Consider the following 16,970-nt stretch of genomic DNA (forward strand, 5'->3'; position numbering starts at 1 on the left):
CAATAATTACTACTCCAAAGATGATTCGTAAACTATATTGCACTTGCCAATAATTTCTACTCCAAAGATGATTCGTAAACTATATTGCACATGCCAATAATTTCTACTCCAAAGATGATTCGTAAACTATATTGCACATGCCAATAATTACTACTCCAAAGATGATTCGTAAACTACATTGCCAATAATTACTACTCCAAAGATGATTCGTAAACTACATTCAGCACAATCCCAGGTCTTTGCCGACGTATCGTAGTCCAGCCACCGCTTTCGGCGTCAGTCCTTGAGGAGTCTGTCCGAAAGCAACAGCCTTGCAAAAGGCAGAGATGGACTTGTCCAGCCGGTCGTTTGATGTCTCGCCGTTGTAGATCGGTGCGAAGACGTTCAACAATTTCGCGGTCATCCTAGCGTTGTCCTCGGGGTTGGGTCCATTGATGCTGAACAGAGGGTGGTTCTCCTCCACCTTCTCCATGAGTGACTGGTGCACGCGCTGCGCTTCGATAATGTCGTACTTCAGAGGAAGCGAGTCCAGGAAGCCGTTGGCCAAGACCACAACATTATCCTGAACGGCGTCGGGTCGGTGGAACAGAATGGCGCCAAGTGCAGCGACGCAATTGTCAGTCGCAGTGTTGTGCAGCCGATGTCGAGCGTTGGGCTTTGAGATCTCCTGGGCTAGGGAATTCGCTGCCTGCTGGATGACTGAAACAGGGACTTGACCGATCTTCACAAGGTGGATAACTCCGTAAGCAACAGCCTGCCTGAGCTGGACATCCTCGCTGGATATTCCAAGAACCATCCTCTCCAAGAAGAGAGGGAATAGCGGAGCGGCCCTGTCACCAAGGCACTCCAGGATGTCGTCGACGACGTAGAACCCCAGAGTTTGGTCTGCGGTGCACCTGGTAGGCTCCAGGTACTGCGTCAAGAACTCGGTGGTAGGCACTCCAGCCGCCTCAAGGTAGTTGTCCGGGTCCGTGTGCATAATAGCGCCCATAATTTCAAGAAGGGAAGAGCGGAACTGCTGCTCTACATCGTTCTCCTCGAGAAGCTTCTCCTTGTCTTCCTCGTCCAGAGTGGGGTCCTCTTGAACAGTCTTAAGGTTGGCTGCGCGTCTCTTGTTGGCATCTCCGAGAAGTCCAAGAACTTCGCTGACGAGGTGTACGATGTCGTCCTTAGCAAGAACATGCGACCCTGCAGCTCGGATGATCCTCGCCATGCCGTCAACAAGGATGCTCATCATAGAGATATCCTGCATGCCCGCAGGGTCGGACTCCTCTCGGATGTGAGTGAGGCAAGTTGAGCAAGCCTGACCAACGACTTGCTTTCTGAGATCGAAGTAGGTCGGGTTCTTGCCAGTGAGCTTAACAGCCACCTGCAAAATCTCGACGAACACCGACAGGCAAGCCGTAAGGACCTCCTCGTTGACCTTATACTGCAGTACGTTCTGCAACACATTCACCGTGTCGCATACGAAGCTGTCGTAGTTCTCCTGAAGCACCTCAACGATAGTGGCCACCAGCCCAAGAGCAGCTACAATCTCCTCGATCTCGCTGGTCTTGAGGCAGAAGAATGAACCTGTGCCAGAGCTGATTATATGCACTTCCTCATCCATGTCCGCCACATCCTTGAACTCCTTCAGCTCCTGTGGTTGGGTCTGCACAATGCGGATCCAGTAGGGCAGCACCTGCGGAAGGAAAGGTAAGAAATGCTCCTCCATGGCCCTGACACATCTCTTGATAGCCTCAACAAGGTACTCGGTCACAGGGTCGTCAGCCTCGCGTTCCTCGTTCTGCATTTGTACCAGAATTTGCATAACAGTTGCGCCATCAGCAGAGAAAGTGGCCTTGCCGACGCTGACGCCGATGATGGTCGCACACTCCAGCGCCTTGCCACGTGTGGTTCGATCTTTGGGGTCGGGAGACTGAGCCAGCAAGAACATCTGCGGCATGACCTTGGAGTAGTATGGCACGAACTTCTCCTCAAGTAGCCCAGCGAGAACAGCGGTTCCCGTAATGGCCTGCTCTCGGACCTTGCGAGCCTTCGCGGCCCACATAACGTCGTCATCCGACGCAGCCTTGGGAGGCCTCCAAGCAAGATCGAATCGAGTCCAGAAAGAGTTCAGGAATCCCTCAACGAAAGGCTCCATGTCGGCGAACATGCACTCCTCACAGAAGTTGACGAAAGCAGCCGCAGCGTGGCTCTGAACTCGAGACACCGGGTCGTCCATACGGGTAATGAGAGCCGACAGGATCTCTTTGCAATGGTTCACCTGGAAGACAGGTGTGCAATCAAGCGCGGTCTGGCCGATGCACTGGCAGGCGGCAAATCGTACGCGAGGATGAGGGTGCTGCAGGCCAGCCAGGCAGATCTCTGTGATTTTCTGGAGAATAGATTCCTTATTCTCCTCTGGAATGTACTCAGCTGTCTGCGAAACGGCCATCAGCGCGGCGAACTTGCAGGCCCAATCCTCACGCATGAAGAAGTCCGACGCCACACGGTACACAATGGGCATCACCACCTCAGGCTCGAGACCCCCTACGATCTTGTCGATTGAGTACTCGCCAACCTCGTGGCTCTCGTAGAGTTCATCGTGCCCCTCATCCTCGACGTCGTCAGCCCAGGTGTCATCCTGCTCGCGGACGCTGGTTAGCAGCATCACAGTAGTTTCAATGAGCTTGTCGAGGAATCCAGCGACGTCCATACACATCTTCGGCTTGTCGGCTACAATGGTGCACAATATCTCCATAACTAGGCTGTGCTGCTCGCTCAGTTCCTCTCTGTTGGTGATACCAATAAGGGTCTCTAGAAGCGGACCAATTGCAGGTCTAAAGAACCCCGAGTGCTCCTCGAATGTATCACAGAGGACAGTCAGCATCTCCTTCAAGTTGTCCTGCGCGTCAGCGTCAGAGGAAGCGGCCCCAGCCTGCAAGTTGGATATTACGTGAGGCAGCAGGGCTTGGTAGTGCGCCCAGTTCTGGCGGGAACAGTAGGCGACAATGGCAGCGTACACGGCTACAGCTGCCAGTCGGACAGCAGGGTTCTGACTACCAAGGCACTCTTGGATGAGCGGGACCATCGCTCCAGTGCTCGACTCGATCTCGGTGGGGAGAAGACAGACGATCTCGCTCAGAAGATCAAGGCCAGCAGCCTTCTGCATATCATTGTTGGCAGCTACCATGGCGTGGATTTTAGGGAGCAGCTCCGGCCACTCTCCTAGGGTAAGTCCAGCCAACTCAGCAGTGTTGGTCACCATTACCTTCTTCACCGGCTCCGCAGTCTCGCTGGCCAAAATCTCGAAGAAGCTAGTCTGCAAGATTTTAGAAGTCTCGGCGCTGAAACTGTCACGGTCGTCCGACTTCCGGAAAAAGCCTCTGATACAGGTGGCTCCTTGAAGACGGATATCGACCTCAGGATGTTCTCGGACCACCGCTAGCAGTGACAACATAACCGAGTTGGGGTCTCGCTCTCGAGAGTCATTGTACGCCTTCTCAGCCCGCTGACGCACTTCGTTGTCAGGACTGCCGAACTCCTTGAGGAGGAGAGCGAGCTGTTGGGTTGATTGGTCACTCATTGAGATCTGGAAATGCAGTGTTTTTTGGCCGCCTCTAGCCCACTGACTCATAAATCATTTGTTCACCCATCGCGCAGAGTGACCGCCAATCGCGTGGAATGACCGCCAATCGCAACCCGGTTCTCGTCGTGCCTCGACATTTTTTTATATAAATTCAGTTGATGCTGCGGAAGTGTGCCGTTCTGGTAGTTACATGCCTGGCGAGGAGATTCACGGGCCATGTTGGAGGTCTAACCTCGCTGCTCGTCGGATCATTGACATACCCCAATCGGATGACTGCAGAAGCTGTTACGCCTGACCTGCGCACAGGTCAGTGGTTTCATATAGAAAGACCACCAGGAGCATTCGTCTTTCACGTGCGCACTCTCCGAAAGACCTCAGAATGTGCACCTGGGTGGCTGCACTTGAGGGCGGAGGAGGAAGACTCCGCAGTCCTTTCAGGAGTGGCTCAAGGACTCACCTATGTACATATGGCCCCTCTCCAAGAGCAACCTATCGCCCCTTCTCAACTCGACTATTCACTTCCATCGACAGCTGTGTCTTGCCTTAGGGAGCGGCTTGCCTTATTGGGCGTGGCATCTCTGGCGTCGTCGGTCCTGGCTGCGCCTCAGGGCAACAACGCCCACACCAATCCCCCGCCTTGGTCCGTCCTCCCTCTGTCGAGTCCTCACTCTCCGCTGCTTGGTGATTTCTCAGTCGTGTATCAACACATGGACACAGCCACGATTCGCGATGCTGCCCCCAAGGGAAAAACGGGATCGAAGCTGGCAGCCATGGGTCTCACGGCAAATGGAGAGGTAGGCAGCCCTTGAACGTGACCATACATATCGCTCCAGCACGTCAGAGTCCTCTTCCTCTTCGCTGTGGCTGAATTCGACGCGGCACAGTGGGGTCACACCACGCCCTTCGACTTCGAGTCACCTCCAATACAACCGCTGGAAGCGCGAGTGGAGCTGCAGGGAGCCGGACAGCATCTCTCCCTAGTGACCACTGTAGACTCTCATTCCCTTTCGCAACCCGGACACATCGCAGCTGTCCACTACCTTGACCCGTCGCTGCTCGTTGATCAGGATATGTTTAACCGCCTGCACTCTGATTCCATGTGGAGAGACGCTCTCACGTTCTCAGACATCGAAAGGCCTCTCTTTGAGCAGCCCGCTTCGGTGAGTTTTTTCATTCTATCGATCATCGATTTTCCAGATCGCGCAGGTTCTTGCTTCAATTGGCAAAGGACAGGGACACGTGTTGCCATTTGGTGTTCGGTGGGTTCCCTTTTCAATTACATGGGGTTTCTTTCTCCATTTAAGTTTTTGAGATTTATTTTCTTTAGCATTAATTAGTTAATGCCGCCAAAGGTACCAACTGCCCGCCATACAAGGCCCCGGTGCTGCCTACATCCGCCCCCCAGTTCTAGTTTCAGATTGTGTGAGCGCGCCTACTCTCTGGGAGGCGATGAAGCTTGATTTGTTCACATTCGTGAATCGGAAAAGTGAGGAGGCACCCGTTTGGAGAGAGGTTCCAGTTCGATTCGAAATGCTGGTGCCATCTGCCTCGTTCGTCTCCATGGTCGACGGCGCCTTCGTCATACAAGTCCCCCGAACGAGTCCTGAGGAAAGCGTTACTGCAGCCCTCATTACAGTTATAATTGCCTACGGCTGCGCAGCATGTGTGATCTGCACTTCTTGGAGTCGTCGAAGATCGCAGAAGAGCAAAGATGTCTAGAAAATATTGAGAACCAATAATAAAATCATCAATAATGCCGAAAGTCCTCCTTCTATCCAAAGATGAGTCTCGCCTTCAGGAACTGATTGCCGAGGCAGATTTGCCTGGGCTCGAGCTTACTGTAGAGTTGGACGACGCCGAAGTCGTCGTCGGCGAAATGGACAGACTTCAGACCAGCCTGACACGTCTGCCACAACTCAAGTGGGCGCAAAGTTTTTCTGCAGGCGTTGACGGCCTTGTGAAGTTAAGGGACGACTACGTTCTGACCAATGTTAAAGGAGTGTTTGGCCAGCAAATGGCTGAGTACGTCCTGGGTTACATAATTTCTCACATTCGTCACTTCCAACAGTACCGCGATCTTCAGAAGACTCACACATGGGAGCCGATACCTTACAGAAGCCTCACTGGCCGTCGCCTGTGCGTTGTCGGCACGGGCGACATCGGTCAGTACGTCTCACGTGTGGCTCAGACACTCGGCATGATCGTGGTGGGGGTCAACACGACTGGCCGTAATCCGGATGAATCGGTCTTCAGCGGGTGTCACGCAGTGTCAGATCTCTCTGATGTCCTACCTACATGTGAGATGGCTGTCAGCATCTTGCCATCGACTTTGAGGACGCGTCACCTGTTCACTGAATCAACATTTGAGAAGTGCCAAAACCTGGTGTTCATCAACGCGGGGAGAGGATCTTGCGTTGACGAGGAAGGACTCTTGCGAGCACTGGATACGGGACACCTGGAACACTGTTACTTGGGTAAGAATAGCGTGTAGAGAAGGATAATCTATTTTCCCAGACGTTTTCGATTGTGAACCCCTCCCCAACACGTCGCGCCTTTGGGAGCACCGCAAGGTTACGGTATCCCCCCACATCGCCGCCGTAGGTTTTGCGGAAGAGGTCTTTGAGGTAGGTCCGCCAATGGGTTGCTGGTTTTATTCCGTTTCCAGGTCTTCAGAGAGAACTATCTGCGTTTCGTGAGGGGCCAGCCGCTGAGACACGTCGTAGAATTTGAGAAGGGGTATTAACCTCACGTCTATGTTAGTTTGCGCTAAACTTCAATATTTCTCTGCCAATTTCAAAAAAAATGTATAAATTTGTTTCCCAATTTCAAAATGTATAAATCTGGTACGAATTTGTTGTTAACTGATGCTCGCTGTACCCAAAGCAGCTAAATCAATACCCGTTTCCGTCTTCAAAAAAGTCTCCCAACGATCGATCACCCACGACTCGACGGAGGCGATTCTTCCTCCTCAGTGGAGTCCTTGATCTTGGACACGTGCTTCTCCATGCCTTGCTTAGCGACAGAGACTTGCAGAATAATATTGGGTGGAATGTTGAAAAAGTGCAGAAGCACCCCCTCTTTGAAATTGAACCTCAGTGGGTTTTCAGGCACCTTATCCTTATCGTCCTTACGTTTCAAGGTGCACTCGCCAATCATCTCCTTCACAAAGAATATCGTCTCTTCTTCACCGTCATGCAACAAGAACGGCTGGAGTCTTGACGACCACTCAAACGCCGCGTCCACGATTGCCGACCGATACACGTCTGACTCCATGATCTGTTTGCAGCGAGCTACATGGTAGAAAATCCGTTGAAAGGTCCAGTTGCGCTTCTCATAGACACCGCAGAACTCTGTGTACCATTCGTTCAGGTTCTGGAGGTCTCGTTTGGAAGCCTAGAGAAAATGATAGGGCACAAAATAGAATGAGAAAAATGCTAGCGTCTCCTCACGTCTGCCTTCACAGCGCCATCCTTAATCTGCACAAAGTTGAATCCGTGGTCCTCGTCCGTGGCGTCCTCCACAGAGAACTGAAAGCACCTCCGAGCTTTTCTGGTGGTGAGTTTCCGCAGAAGCTCTACGCCTCGCTTCACCAGATTTCCGAAGATAACCGTCAGCTGGATAATACGCTCGTCTTCAGTCTTCAGCTCCGTCAGAATTCGATTGCGTTTGTGCTTCTCGACCTCCTCAGGTGCAAGCGTGGCGCCGTCGTGGGTGGTCGCTGCAGCAGAATAAGATGTCGCCATGTCAACTTGCGCCCTTACGAAGAATGTCAACACCCCTTAAAACAGTCTCCTGCACTGAGGTCATGCCCTCTCTGAACTGGAGAAGCTCACTCTCCACCTGGAACGATTCGATGGTTTCCGGGTCGTCTCCGTTGTGAACCGCTTCTGTTCGTAGCATTGCGTTCATACATGTCTCCACGTAAAATTTCCTGACGCAGACCTCGTCTTGGCTCCAACCGAAAGGACAGACCATCATCCTATTTGCACATGATACGACGAAATCGCGCATCAGTGAGCGCGAGTTCTCCGTAGGCACCTTCAACGAATTCTCAAAGATCTTTGTCACTGCCAAGATCTGGGACACGTGAGCCACGCCCTAGGCCGCCAACTTTACTGGACACGTCACCACTCACCTCCGGTTGCGTCATCAATCGAAATTAAGAAATAACTCTGACATGAGAAAGGCTCTGTCGTCTGCATAGTCAGGGTCAGCGGGGGTCGGCCTGAAGTGATGCACCAAACGAGCCGCTGGGCGAGCGATTCCTGTGGGACAGAATGTCGTAAGCGCCAGATAAAAGCGACTGGGCTTGAGACACAACTTGTGTGAGTGCTGGGGAATCATAAGTATGCAAGAAACGGTACAGACAACTTACAGCCCTTTATAACGGTAGGACTCAGGTGTTTGACGTCCAGTGGCTGCTCCTGACACTTTGTAAGGAGCCGTAAAGGCCTTACCTCTTCGATTTCTCTGGGAGTCGTCGATATCTCACTATAGAGGGCGTGTTGTCTCAGCCTTCTGACTGTTTTGCGTGACCTAAGCCTCGCCACCAGTCGTCGTCGTGTGGCTGGCGAGAGGGCGTGGTCTAAGGGTAGCGCCTCGATGTCCTCCACCAGCTGGGTGACGCATGCAGGAGGAAGCGATTTCTTTAAGAAATCCAAGAGAGGTATTTCTTCAGAAGAAGTTCCTTCAGTTCCTTCGGTTGTCCTATCGCTCACTTCCGTCTCAGCCAGGTGAAGCGCTACTTCAGTGGCGCCTAACTCTTCCTCCAAACGATAGGTCAGAGTTTTCAATTGTACATTCTGCTGGCTAATGAGTGCCAATTCCTGCTCAAGGTCGGTGAACTTTTCCATCTGGGAAAAAATAATCTGGGAAACCAACATCGCTCTCACCATCTCTTCTCTTTCCCTTGCGTCAGAATCATATTTTTGTTCCGCACCCACCAGCTTCTCCACCACCTCGCCCAGACATCTTTCAAGCTGACTGCTTGCCAAAGAGAACTCCTGAGATACTCCCTCGGCGAGAACCTCCACGGCAGATACGGGTCCCTCCTCATCCAGAAGAATCTCAATTGCGGGCCCTATGAACGCCTGTTACGCGGTTATAACTAAACATAAGCAGGCGAAGCCTACTTTTTTCTCCTGCAGCCCCTCAAAACCCAAAACCTTTCTGCAGCGCGTAAGTCAGTCAGAAAGCGTATGCGTGGGCAATGGCTAAGAGCTGACTCACGTCGCTGAAGCGTGGACCCGGTGTAACCCAAGCAATGCTCTGTCAAGGGTGTTGGCCAGGGTTCTGATAGCTTCATGCATAAAGGCATATATTAGATTTCGGCTTACCAGCGAATCTCGACAAGTTGAGGAGTTCGAAATGAGCTGGCTTTTTGTTTTTTCCTACTGGCAAGCTGCGCAATGAGACGATTTTTTGACGAATATCGAGTTAATGCGAGTCGATCTGGCACATCCCCTCCCCCACCATTTAACCACCCTAATCGGATCAGTACTCAATACGACATGCGATGCCCTTGGTACACTGAAGAACGAAGTGCTGACAGTTCTCCCAGACATCGATATGTTGAGGACGTCGGAGCGGGCTCTTCTCATTCCAACTTGTGATGTGAAGGATGTTTCACAACACCTCAGCTCTCTAACGCTTCCGTCTCAGCACAAGCCAATCCCCCCTATAAAGGAGCTGCGCGTTGAAAAGTCGACGATAGAGAGGTTGCTGGCTGGCCGCCGTCTGACCGACAGCGATGTAGAAGTTTTCCGATGCGGTTCTGGTGCAAAGCAGTATGTTAGGAAGACTATACGTATCCCCTCAGTGTTGGATGCCTGCAAGAATAATCTAGGCGCCCAGACCGTGGAGCGTGTCCGTGTGCAAGCCTCTAAAATGACGACCAAAGCCCAAGCGGAGCTGCAGCATACAATGGAAGAAGGCGACAGCGATGTCCTCTTACGGAACTGGGGACCTGTTATTGTCACCCAATCGGAATCAACCGTCGACTTCAATTTTTTGCAGGATGATGGCGGAAAATGCCTTGATGAGTACGTCCATCCACCAAGAATGCCACTCGATGAGGTTTTGAATGTGGCGGCACAAGTGGCTAAGGGCCTGAAGCAGCTGCGCCAAAAGGGCATCCTCCACAGGGATATAAAACCTGGAAACCTCACAATGGACGAAAATGGGCGAGTCCGAATCATCGACTTTGACCTTGGCATGTCCACCCAATTCCAGGGCTTGCCGCAGCCAACGTTCAGAGGGACTTACTTCTATTCCGCACCGGAGACGCGGGTGCGTCCTGCAGAGGAGAGGTTTACGACGTTCGCTTCAGATGTCTGGTGCCTAGGTATCAGTCTGGTTGAGCTGCTGTGCCCAGGCACCGATTTCCAATACAGGTACGAGTTCGTGTTCAAAGACATCTGCGCCGCACTTATACCCCATCTGGACCGAATACTCAGTCGTGACAGCGCTCTACGCCTGACGATCATATTCTTTATACTCAACATGCTTCGCGCTGACCCAAGGAATCGGTCTACACCTGACGAAATCATTGACAAGGTCGCGGAGATTCGTGCCGCTTTGACAATCCCACCTGCCAGTTCGTCAAAGGGACACAGATCTACTCACATCGTAGAAGACAGTCCCGTTGACTACGCTGCAGTGAAAGAGCTGCTATGCAACGCCCCTTTGTTTTCGGAAACCATGTCCGCTTGAGATTTTTCGGAAGCCAAATCCCCTCGAATTTTTTAAGTTTGTTGTCGGCCAACGGATCGTGGGACCCAACAGAGTGCTGGGACATCTGGAAAACTCAAGAGGCATGTTGCTTGTGAAAGATACAAGCAAGCGTACTTCAAAGAAATTCGGTAACGATACCGCAATGCTGATTCATTTTCCATTAACGATACCGCAATGCTGATTCTATTTTCATTGGCTCATCTTTGCTTGGCCATTGCTGACTACAAACGCCACAGCTCGGTTCTTTTGAGTCGACTGAACAGTGACCTGTTCCACACTCCAGCGACGACTATCCCTCTCCAGCGGTTCCCCATGGACCTCCCGTCTCACTCGGGGTTTATGCAGAAAAAGTACAACTTCCACCCATCAACCCACGATCAGCTTTTGAACTACAACAACAGTCAGGTGGGACCTCAACCATTAGTATTAATATTGAGTACCATTTGATGCTGTCCTCAGTTTTTCGGTTGGCTAGGGTTGGGAACGCCAGTTCAGGATTTTATTGTAGTTGTGAGAATTCCTTTGACGTGCAATCCAGTTCGACACAGGCTCCTCCGTATTGTGGACCCCATCTGCCAAGTGCATTGTCGGAGGTTGTGAACCGCACTCCAGTAAGATGCTGCTGTTATTCTTGACTTCATTCTGCCCAGAATGAAGTCACTTTGATAGGATTATCACTAAGATATAATTAAACGACTTCACTTCTATCTTTGTCGCAGAGTTCAACGAAAAAAAGTCCACGACATTCTCTGACATCAAGGACTCGCAGGAACTGATCCAGTATGGGACGGGCGCCTGCTTCGTCAGTCACGGGGTGGACACCGTCCAGTTTGGCAGTTTGAGGCAAGTCTGTGGTTAATAAGTGTGTTGACCCCTTGACAGCATCGAGGGCCAGAGGTTCGGCCGCGCACTTGAGATGTCCGTCATACCTTTCGGAAAAATGCCTTTCGGTAAGTGGTGGTAATGTCTGAGAAACCAGATGGACTCGTAGGCCTCAGCCCCCCCAACTCCCCCAAAGAGCTGCCCATCCTCTTCAACATTCGGCACCAAAAGCTGCTCAAGAGGACGATCCTGTTTTTCTTCATGTCGAACAGCAGCCATCACGCGGGTTCCATTTCGCTCGGGGCGGTGGACACTCGGTGGGTGGTTGGCCCATGACTTGATTCCAGATTTGTGAATCCCAACCACTACCCAATTTGGATCCCTGTGGTCAACACTAATTATTGGGAAGTATCCATCAGCGCCATCATGATCGGAGGGAAACCCGTAGAAGCTTGTCAGGCCAAACCAGATCATCATGAAAAAGGAAAGAAGGGTGAACCTCGCGAGTCTGTGGAACTCAAGGGACTCGTACCCTTTAGTCAGGCAGCGGTTATTCCACCTGTCCGTTTTAAGCAGGACGATTTGGAGGAGGAGCCATCAATCAGGTACATAAAGAATCTAGTCGAATATAATTATTGACAATAGAACTGCGCTAAAATAGTATTAATGACTGCAACTATATTTTTCACAGGAAAATTATACAAGAAATGATGGACCATGAAGCTGAGAAACTGGAACGAGGTCTTGGATGTCGCGCTGCAGTTGACACTGGGAGCTCGCTCATGACGGCTCCCTCGATCTTTGTCTCTGCGTTGTCAGAAAGGCTGGACGTAAAGGAGGATTGCTCCAACAAACACAAACTACCCCTGTTTCAATTCGTTATGCGCGACATCGCAGGCCGATCGGTTGTGTTCGACCTGTCACCCGACGACTACGTCGTCGAGATCGACACCCTCAAGGAGAATGAAGGTGGGCACGAGAGGAAGGACGATGTTCTACTTAAGCGCGAACGTCACTGCATGCTCGGTTTGATTCCCATGGATGTGCCTCCGCCACGAGGACCTCTGCTGGTCATAGGAAATAACTTCCTGCAGAAGTACGCTACGATTTACGATGCGGACAACCTTTTGGTGGGGTTTATGGAGGCGCAGCACAATGCGGAACCGAGCGTATGAGGGTAATGGTAACTCGAGGTCTGATAACTCGAGGTCTGACAACTCGAGGTCTGATCGTTGAATGGTAATGTGGTTTAAAACGAACAAAAATGCGGAAAATACACAGTCAAGTCTCTGTGGATTTGCCCCAGCCCGTTATCCGGCCATACGACCCTAAGGATGGAGACGCAGTTCGCAGCATGTGCTTCAGCCACTTCCGTGGCCTGTCCCTTCCCGCAGTGCAGTATTACGTGGCTCAGCACCTGACTGACTTCGCAGTGCTGACGCTTCTGGGCTATCTCTTTACGGGCGCAATTCGAAAGGTGATAGCGATGTCGTGCCTGTTTTTACTGTACTTGTTCGTCCGTGCTTACTACGAGATGCGAGCGTACATTCTGTATAATTGTCCCGACCTGATGTCGATAGAGAAGTCTTATGCCGGAACCTCCTCCTTCTGGGTAGCTGAGATAACCGGACCTAAGGGAGCCCGCATCGTCGGATGTGTAGGCATCGCACCGTCCAGAACTGTAAGGTATAATCATTTGGTGCCCAAACAACATCGTTCCAGACACCCAGCAGCGGTCAGCTATTACGACTGGTCGTCCTTCCTGAATGCCGTCGAATGCGAGTCGGCTCTCGCCTGCTGCTCGCTATCGAGAACGTAGCCATTGAGAAAGGGTTTGAAGAGATTCGGCTGCACACGAACAACTTGAACACTGCCCATATGAACTTCATAGGCCACCACGGCTATCAACTGGTATCCAGGATACCGCGTTTGCTGATGAGAGGTGACTTACTCTTTTGGCAGAAGAAGCTGACAGAGAAGAAATCTCCTCGAAGCCGCGAGAGAACGGTTACCGACGCTATGGGTCCCATGCTGGATTAGAAACAAACCAGAACTCTACAGGATGCTATGGATTCTGGATAAGTGATGGTTTTGGTGAATGTTTACATCTTTACATTCATTGTCGTGAATGCTAATGGATACGCCATCGAGCTCGGTTCTCCTTCTGTGCCAGAGCTCTGCATCACAGATCCAAGGAGCTCCTCGTCTTGAAATGATCCGACTCGAGCGTCTTCTTCAAGCACCGCATGCGATTCGTTTTCGAAACCCAGTGTGGTGTCATTGGGATCCACCTCCGACTCATCATAGGCGTCTTTTTCATCTTGCACTGCTCCACCACAGCCATGCCAGACCACAGCGATGGTCAAGATCAGAAAAGCCACAAAGAGGAAACTGACGAGCACGATGATGCCGCTCTGAAACGACTGTCTGGCTGCGGTTTCAGCGGTGGATCTGGTGGATCTGGAACGTATAAGATAAACTTCGTGTATGTGGGACTCACCGAGAGGGGGCCAGATCCGTGGTTCGCATAACGCCCTTATCGTTGTTGACGCCCTTATCGTTGTTGACAAACGTCAGCCCGCTGGGACCGCAGTTGGACAATACCTGCTCGTTAGTACCGAATACCAGAGCTTGGTAGCATTGTGGAGTTTGGAGACCGGTGTGCCGATCGAGCACTTTGGAAGAGTCCACAATGAGCGCTTCGCCCTGACAGCCGAGTCTGTGGAGTATGTCGGGATCTCGGAAGTAGTTGCTGTGCACCGGGCAGCTGCCTGTACAGCTCTGGGGCCCTAGCAATTTGTCGGCGTCTTTCAGACAACCCGCAATTCCCACGCCGTCCGTAATATTGATGGCGACCTCCGAACCTGGGCACGCCCCAGCGGCTTGCAGGGCCAAGGCGAATATGTCTTGAGGCTGCGCGGCCACATTGGTGACCTCTACATTGTCCAGAGCAGTACATTTTGGTTTCAGGTCAGAGACGATGAGAGAATCAGCTGGTGTCAAAGGCTCGACGGCGTCTACAGCCCCGCAGTATTCACGAATCGCGGCGGGGTCGTTTTGGCTGAGAGCCTCGTAACAGTCGATGTTGTGATTTCCTCTGTGGCTGGCATGAACAGGGGAGACGGATACCATCAACCAGTCCTGTCCCTGACATGGAAGGGATGCCAACGAGACGTTGCTGTTGTACAGCGTGCTGGTGGGACAGGATCCGTGGCAGTCTGTTCCTGGTGTGTTCATGTCCTCCACGCAGCCGATCTGCGCATTCGAATCTGTCACGCTAACGGCATACTGTGTCGCGTCTCCGCAGCTCTTCAGCATATGTACCTTCAGCAGCAACGCCCAGACATCCACCCGCGGACCAGTCTCTATGGGTAGCGCTCCCTGTGCCCCCAAGCAGCGGGCGCCGATAGGCTCTACAGGGAGCCCTGGCAGACCGCACTTCTCGTCGATAAAGGCGCTGTCCATCAGCGCCAAGTAGCACTCGTCAGTCGCCTTGCCAGTGAACCGCTGACCGAGCGCAGCCACGCCAACGTGAAACCAGCCTCCACAACCATAACGCAACTCTTTTGGAGTAGCGAAGTATTTGTGGCTGACTGGACACTCGCCTTGACAAGGCACTTGTTCAGCGGCCTCGGCTACGCAGCCGATCGATGTGTGGAATTCGTCAATGTGGACTGCAGGCTTTGAGCACAAAAAGCCATAACGAAGCAGAAACGCGATCGCGTCGTCCACAGCCCCTCTGAAAGCCATGGGTGATATGTCACTGGCCGCATAGCATTGCGGTTCTAGGGCATCGAAACCAATGACAGGAGCGAATAGGAGAAGAGGTAACATGCGAAAAGGTGCATCCGATCAGCATCTCGCTGGTTGGAGAGTCTGTTCACGGGCGTTCCTACCTAGAATAGAAGGCTTCGTCCGTGCTGAGGCTCTTTGTGCGGTGTTGCTGTTTTGATTGATCATGTACATCGTCACTTATCAGGATATGCAATCTGGGGCTGCGCTGGCGGATAATATATTTCGAAGGGGCCTGCGCCAGGGTACTTGTAGTTAGACCTGCGGCGCCCTTGGGAGTCAGTGGACCCGTCGCCAGCACCACCACCTGCGCCAGCACCACCACCTGCGCCAGCACCACCAGCGCCACCGGCACCACCTGCGCCAGCGCCACCGGCACCACCTGCGCCATCAGAACCATCACCGGCACCTCCAGCAGCAGCTCCAGCAGCAGCTCCGGCAGCACCTCCGGCGCCAAGCAGAGCGGCGCCATCCATTGCGTCGTCACCGAAGCCGGAAACTTCCTCGTCGAACGCTTCCTCGTCAAATGCCTCGTCGTCTTCTTCCTCGCCGCCTTTCGCGGCGAAACAATACCCACACAGCAGGAAGCCCAGAATGCCTGCCACCCCGGCGCTGCTGACAATACCAGCCACTGCGCCGCCGCCAATGCCACCGCCGCCGCCACCGCCACCGCCGGTGGTGGAGCTGTCGTCAGGGTCTGGCGTCGAGGTGAAGGTGGTGGAGAGCGGCTCGCCACACACAGCACGCAGGGCGTCGTTATCGCCATCGTTGAGGGCGGTGTAGCAGTTTTCCGTCTTGCTTCCGTGATGGTAGTTGTCCCGCAAAACTTCCCGATTGAATGTACGGAAACCAGTGCCTGAGCACCCGTACTGCTCGAACATTAAGGAGCTCTTGATGTAACGCGAGTCAGTGGGGCACGAGCCGGTACAATCAGTGCTAACCTGTGTGGGGTCGCCCAAACAACCAGCAATGGCAATGCCTCGGGCATCGACATTGACGCCGACGACGGGGCAATTGGTGTCTACGAGGAGGGCGAGGCCCCAAATGTGCTCAGAGTTGTTGAACACTTTCAGGTTGCCCTGCAGACCATGGTTCGTGACACAGCCCTCATCCAAACCGGGCCCGATACTGGTGGTGCTCGTCAGCCCAAAGGGGTTGGTTCCGCAGTAAGTGTCGATGTCGGCTTGGGTATCCGTGGAGAGAGCGTCGTAGCAACTAAGGTTGTGGTAGCCGGCATGCGACTGCCATAGGTTGGCAAAGTCAACCAAAACGAAATCCGAGTCCATGCAACGATAGCTTTGGAGGGCGGCTTCGTCGAAGTAGTAATCTGCATTCGTGGGGCAGGTGCCTGAGCAACTCGTCCCGATTTGCGTGTCATCGGAGACGCATCCGATTGTCGTGGTGACGGCGTCTTGTTTTACGGCAATCTGAGCGTTTGTTGCACAGAGTCCAACGGCCTTTGCGCGGAGAACCGCCGACCAGATGTTGGCGCCAGTCGCCGAGGTCGTTGTTGAACCGATGGCCGCTGAGGCGTCCAGACAGACATGGCCCAACGGTTGAGTGGTGGGGTACAAATCCTGCTCGCAAACAGTAAGGTCAGCATTCCCAAAGTAGAGGGCGTCGTAGCAAGCGGTGGTCTGCTGACCCAGGAAGCGCTCTTTCAACGCATTTAGGTCAACCTTCAACCAATCAGGACCCTGACAATCCAGTTCACCTAGCGGCTTCGGATCAATCCACCATGGAATACGCACTGGGCATCCAGAACCACATGTGGCAGCATCGGCGTTGGATTGGGTTATGCAGCCGATTTCTGTACCGACGGCGCTTTTTTTCATGACCAGCGCGCCAGGTGGGCACCTGCTTTCGTTGTCCAAAAGGAAGGCGAACATATCCTCGGCGTCACCATTGTAGGAAAAGTTCGGTGTTACCCGGGAGGAGGCAATGCAAGAGGCGTTCAATGATAGCGTAGCCGTCTGTGCGGACGCTATGATTAAGATCGAAGAGAGAAGTTTCCGCATTTCGCGAATCTGCGAATGTGCTCCCACGTTTCGCT

The 16,970-nt window shown here is 52.7% G+C and overlaps 12 protein-coding genes across 17 annotated transcripts; 7 read left to right on the top strand and 5 right to left on the bottom strand.

Moving 5' to 3' along the window:
* Positions 1-220: 220 nt before the first annotated feature.
* KVP18_000265 (uncharacterized protein) lies at positions 221-3,619 on the bottom strand (the record flags this gene model as incomplete). 2 transcript variants are annotated; one of them, XM_067952451.1, is made up of 1 exon in its annotated part: positions 221-3,619. In XM_067952451.1, one exon carries the CDS (start codon positions 3,617-3,619, stop codon positions 221-223), a length of 3,399 nt encoding a protein of 1,132 aa, XP_067811215.1. The 2 variants fall into 2 exon arrangements, with proteins under 2 accessions (XP_067811215.1, XP_067811216.1); XM_067952452.1 differs by having other exon boundaries at positions 221-3,568.
* Positions 3,620-3,729: 110 nt separating this feature from the next.
* On the top strand, positions 3,730-5,290 carry KVP18_000243 (uncharacterized protein; the record flags this gene model as incomplete). 2 transcript variants are annotated; one of them, XM_067952262.1, is made up of 4 exons in its annotated part: positions 3,730-4,365; positions 4,405-4,731; positions 4,769-4,830; positions 4,924-5,290. In XM_067952262.1, 4 exons carry the CDS (start codon positions 3,730-3,732, stop codon positions 5,288-5,290), a joined length of 1,392 nt encoding a protein of 463 aa, XP_067811182.1. The 2 variants fall into 2 exon arrangements, with proteins under 2 accessions (XP_067811182.1, XP_067811181.1); XM_067952261.1 differs by lacking the exons at positions 4,405-4,731; positions 4,769-4,830; positions 4,924-5,290 and having other exon boundaries at positions 3,730-4,380.
* A 34-nt stretch (positions 5,291-5,324) lies between these two features.
* Positions 5,325-6,314, top strand: KVP18_000266 (uncharacterized protein; the record flags this gene model as incomplete). Of its 2 annotated transcripts, XM_067952470.1 has the most annotated exons (3): positions 5,325-6,045; positions 6,086-6,195; positions 6,237-6,314. In XM_067952470.1, the coding sequence occupies 3 exons, from the start codon at positions 5,325-5,327 to the stop codon at positions 6,312-6,314; spliced, it is 909 nt and encodes a 302-aa protein (XP_067811217.1). The 2 variants fall into 2 exon arrangements, with proteins under 2 accessions (XP_067811217.1, XP_067811218.1); XM_067952471.1 differs by lacking the exons at positions 6,086-6,195; positions 6,237-6,314 and having other exon boundaries at positions 5,325-6,062.
* A 191-nt stretch (positions 6,315-6,505) lies between these two features.
* Positions 6,506-7,721, bottom strand: KVP18_000232 (uncharacterized protein; the record flags this gene model as incomplete). 2 transcript variants are annotated; one of them, XM_067952175.1, is made up of 4 exons in its annotated part: positions 6,506-6,964; positions 7,021-7,289; positions 7,321-7,648; positions 7,707-7,721. In XM_067952175.1, the coding sequence occupies 4 exons, from the start codon at positions 7,719-7,721 to the stop codon at positions 6,506-6,508; spliced, it is 1,071 nt and encodes a 356-aa protein (XP_067811166.1). The 2 variants fall into 2 exon arrangements, with proteins under 2 accessions (XP_067811166.1, XP_067811165.1); XM_067952174.1 differs by lacking the exon at positions 7,707-7,721 and having other exon boundaries at positions 7,333-7,471.
* Positions 7,722-7,911: 190 nt separating this feature from the next.
* On the bottom strand, positions 7,912-8,686 carry KVP18_000252 (uncharacterized protein; the record flags this gene model as incomplete). The annotated part of the gene is given in 3 exon segments (XM_067952330.1): positions 7,912-8,424; positions 8,464-8,661; positions 8,669-8,686. Coding segments are annotated over 3 exon segments (729 nt in total).
* A 324-nt stretch (positions 8,687-9,010) lies between these two features.
* Positions 9,011-10,282, top strand: KVP18_000223 (uncharacterized protein; the record flags this gene model as incomplete). The annotated part of the gene is made up of 1 exon (XM_067952103.1): positions 9,011-10,282. The coding sequence occupies one exon, from the start codon at positions 9,011-9,013 to the stop codon at positions 10,280-10,282; it is 1,272 nt and encodes a 423-aa protein (XP_067811151.1).
* A 195-nt stretch (positions 10,283-10,477) lies between these two features.
* On the top strand, positions 10,478-10,750 carry KVP18_000239 (uncharacterized protein; the record flags this gene model as incomplete). Its single annotated transcript, XM_067952226.1, has 1 exon — positions 10,478-10,750. One exon carries the CDS (start codon positions 10,478-10,480, stop codon positions 10,748-10,750), a length of 273 nt encoding a protein of 90 aa, XP_067811175.1.
* A 516-nt stretch (positions 10,751-11,266) lies between these two features.
* KVP18_000233 (uncharacterized protein) lies at positions 11,267-11,764 on the top strand (the record flags this gene model as incomplete). Its single annotated transcript, XM_067952187.1, has 2 exons — positions 11,267-11,442; positions 11,473-11,764. The coding sequence occupies 2 exons, from the start codon at positions 11,267-11,269 to the stop codon at positions 11,762-11,764; spliced, it is 468 nt and encodes a 155-aa protein (XP_067811167.1).
* A 68-nt stretch (positions 11,765-11,832) lies between these two features.
* Positions 11,833-12,300, top strand: KVP18_000241 (uncharacterized protein; the record flags this gene model as incomplete). 2 transcript variants are annotated; one of them, XM_067952254.1, is made up of 1 exon in its annotated part: positions 11,833-12,300. In XM_067952254.1, the coding sequence occupies one exon, from the start codon at positions 11,833-11,835 to the stop codon at positions 12,298-12,300; it is 468 nt and encodes a 155-aa protein (XP_067811178.1). The 2 variants fall into 2 exon arrangements, with proteins under 2 accessions (XP_067811178.1, XP_067811177.1); XM_067952253.1 differs by having other exon boundaries at positions 11,836-12,300.
* An 89-nt stretch (positions 12,301-12,389) lies between these two features.
* On the top strand, positions 12,390-13,165 carry KVP18_000226 (uncharacterized protein; the record flags this gene model as incomplete). The annotated part of the gene is made up of 2 exons (XM_067952118.1): positions 12,390-12,806; positions 12,848-13,165. 2 exons carry the CDS (start codon positions 12,390-12,392, stop codon positions 13,163-13,165), a joined length of 735 nt encoding a protein of 244 aa, XP_067811156.1.
* A 62-nt stretch (positions 13,166-13,227) lies between these two features.
* KVP18_000219 (uncharacterized protein) lies at positions 13,228-14,959 on the bottom strand (the record flags this gene model as incomplete). The annotated part of the gene is made up of 2 exons (XM_067952074.1): positions 13,228-13,585; positions 13,626-14,959. The coding sequence occupies 2 exons, from the start codon at positions 14,957-14,959 to the stop codon at positions 13,228-13,230; spliced, it is 1,692 nt and encodes a 563-aa protein (XP_067811143.1).
* Positions 14,960-15,093: 134 nt separating this feature from the next.
* KVP18_000250 (uncharacterized protein) lies at positions 15,094-16,935 on the bottom strand (the record flags this gene model as incomplete). Its single annotated transcript, XM_067952319.1, has 1 exon — positions 15,094-16,935. One exon carries the CDS (start codon positions 16,933-16,935, stop codon positions 15,094-15,096), a length of 1,842 nt encoding a protein of 613 aa, XP_067811195.1.
* Between the last annotated feature and the right edge of the window lie 35 nt (positions 16,936-16,970).

Source organism: the organism of the source record quoted next, assembly GCF_019968955.1.
Source record: "MAG: Porospora cf. gigantea A chromosome Unknown PgA_NODE_23_length_67860_cov_337.782, whole genome shotgun sequence".
Classification (NCBI taxonomy): Eukaryota; Apicomplexa; class Conoidasida; order Eugregarinorida; family Porosporidae; genus Porospora; species Porospora cf. gigantea A.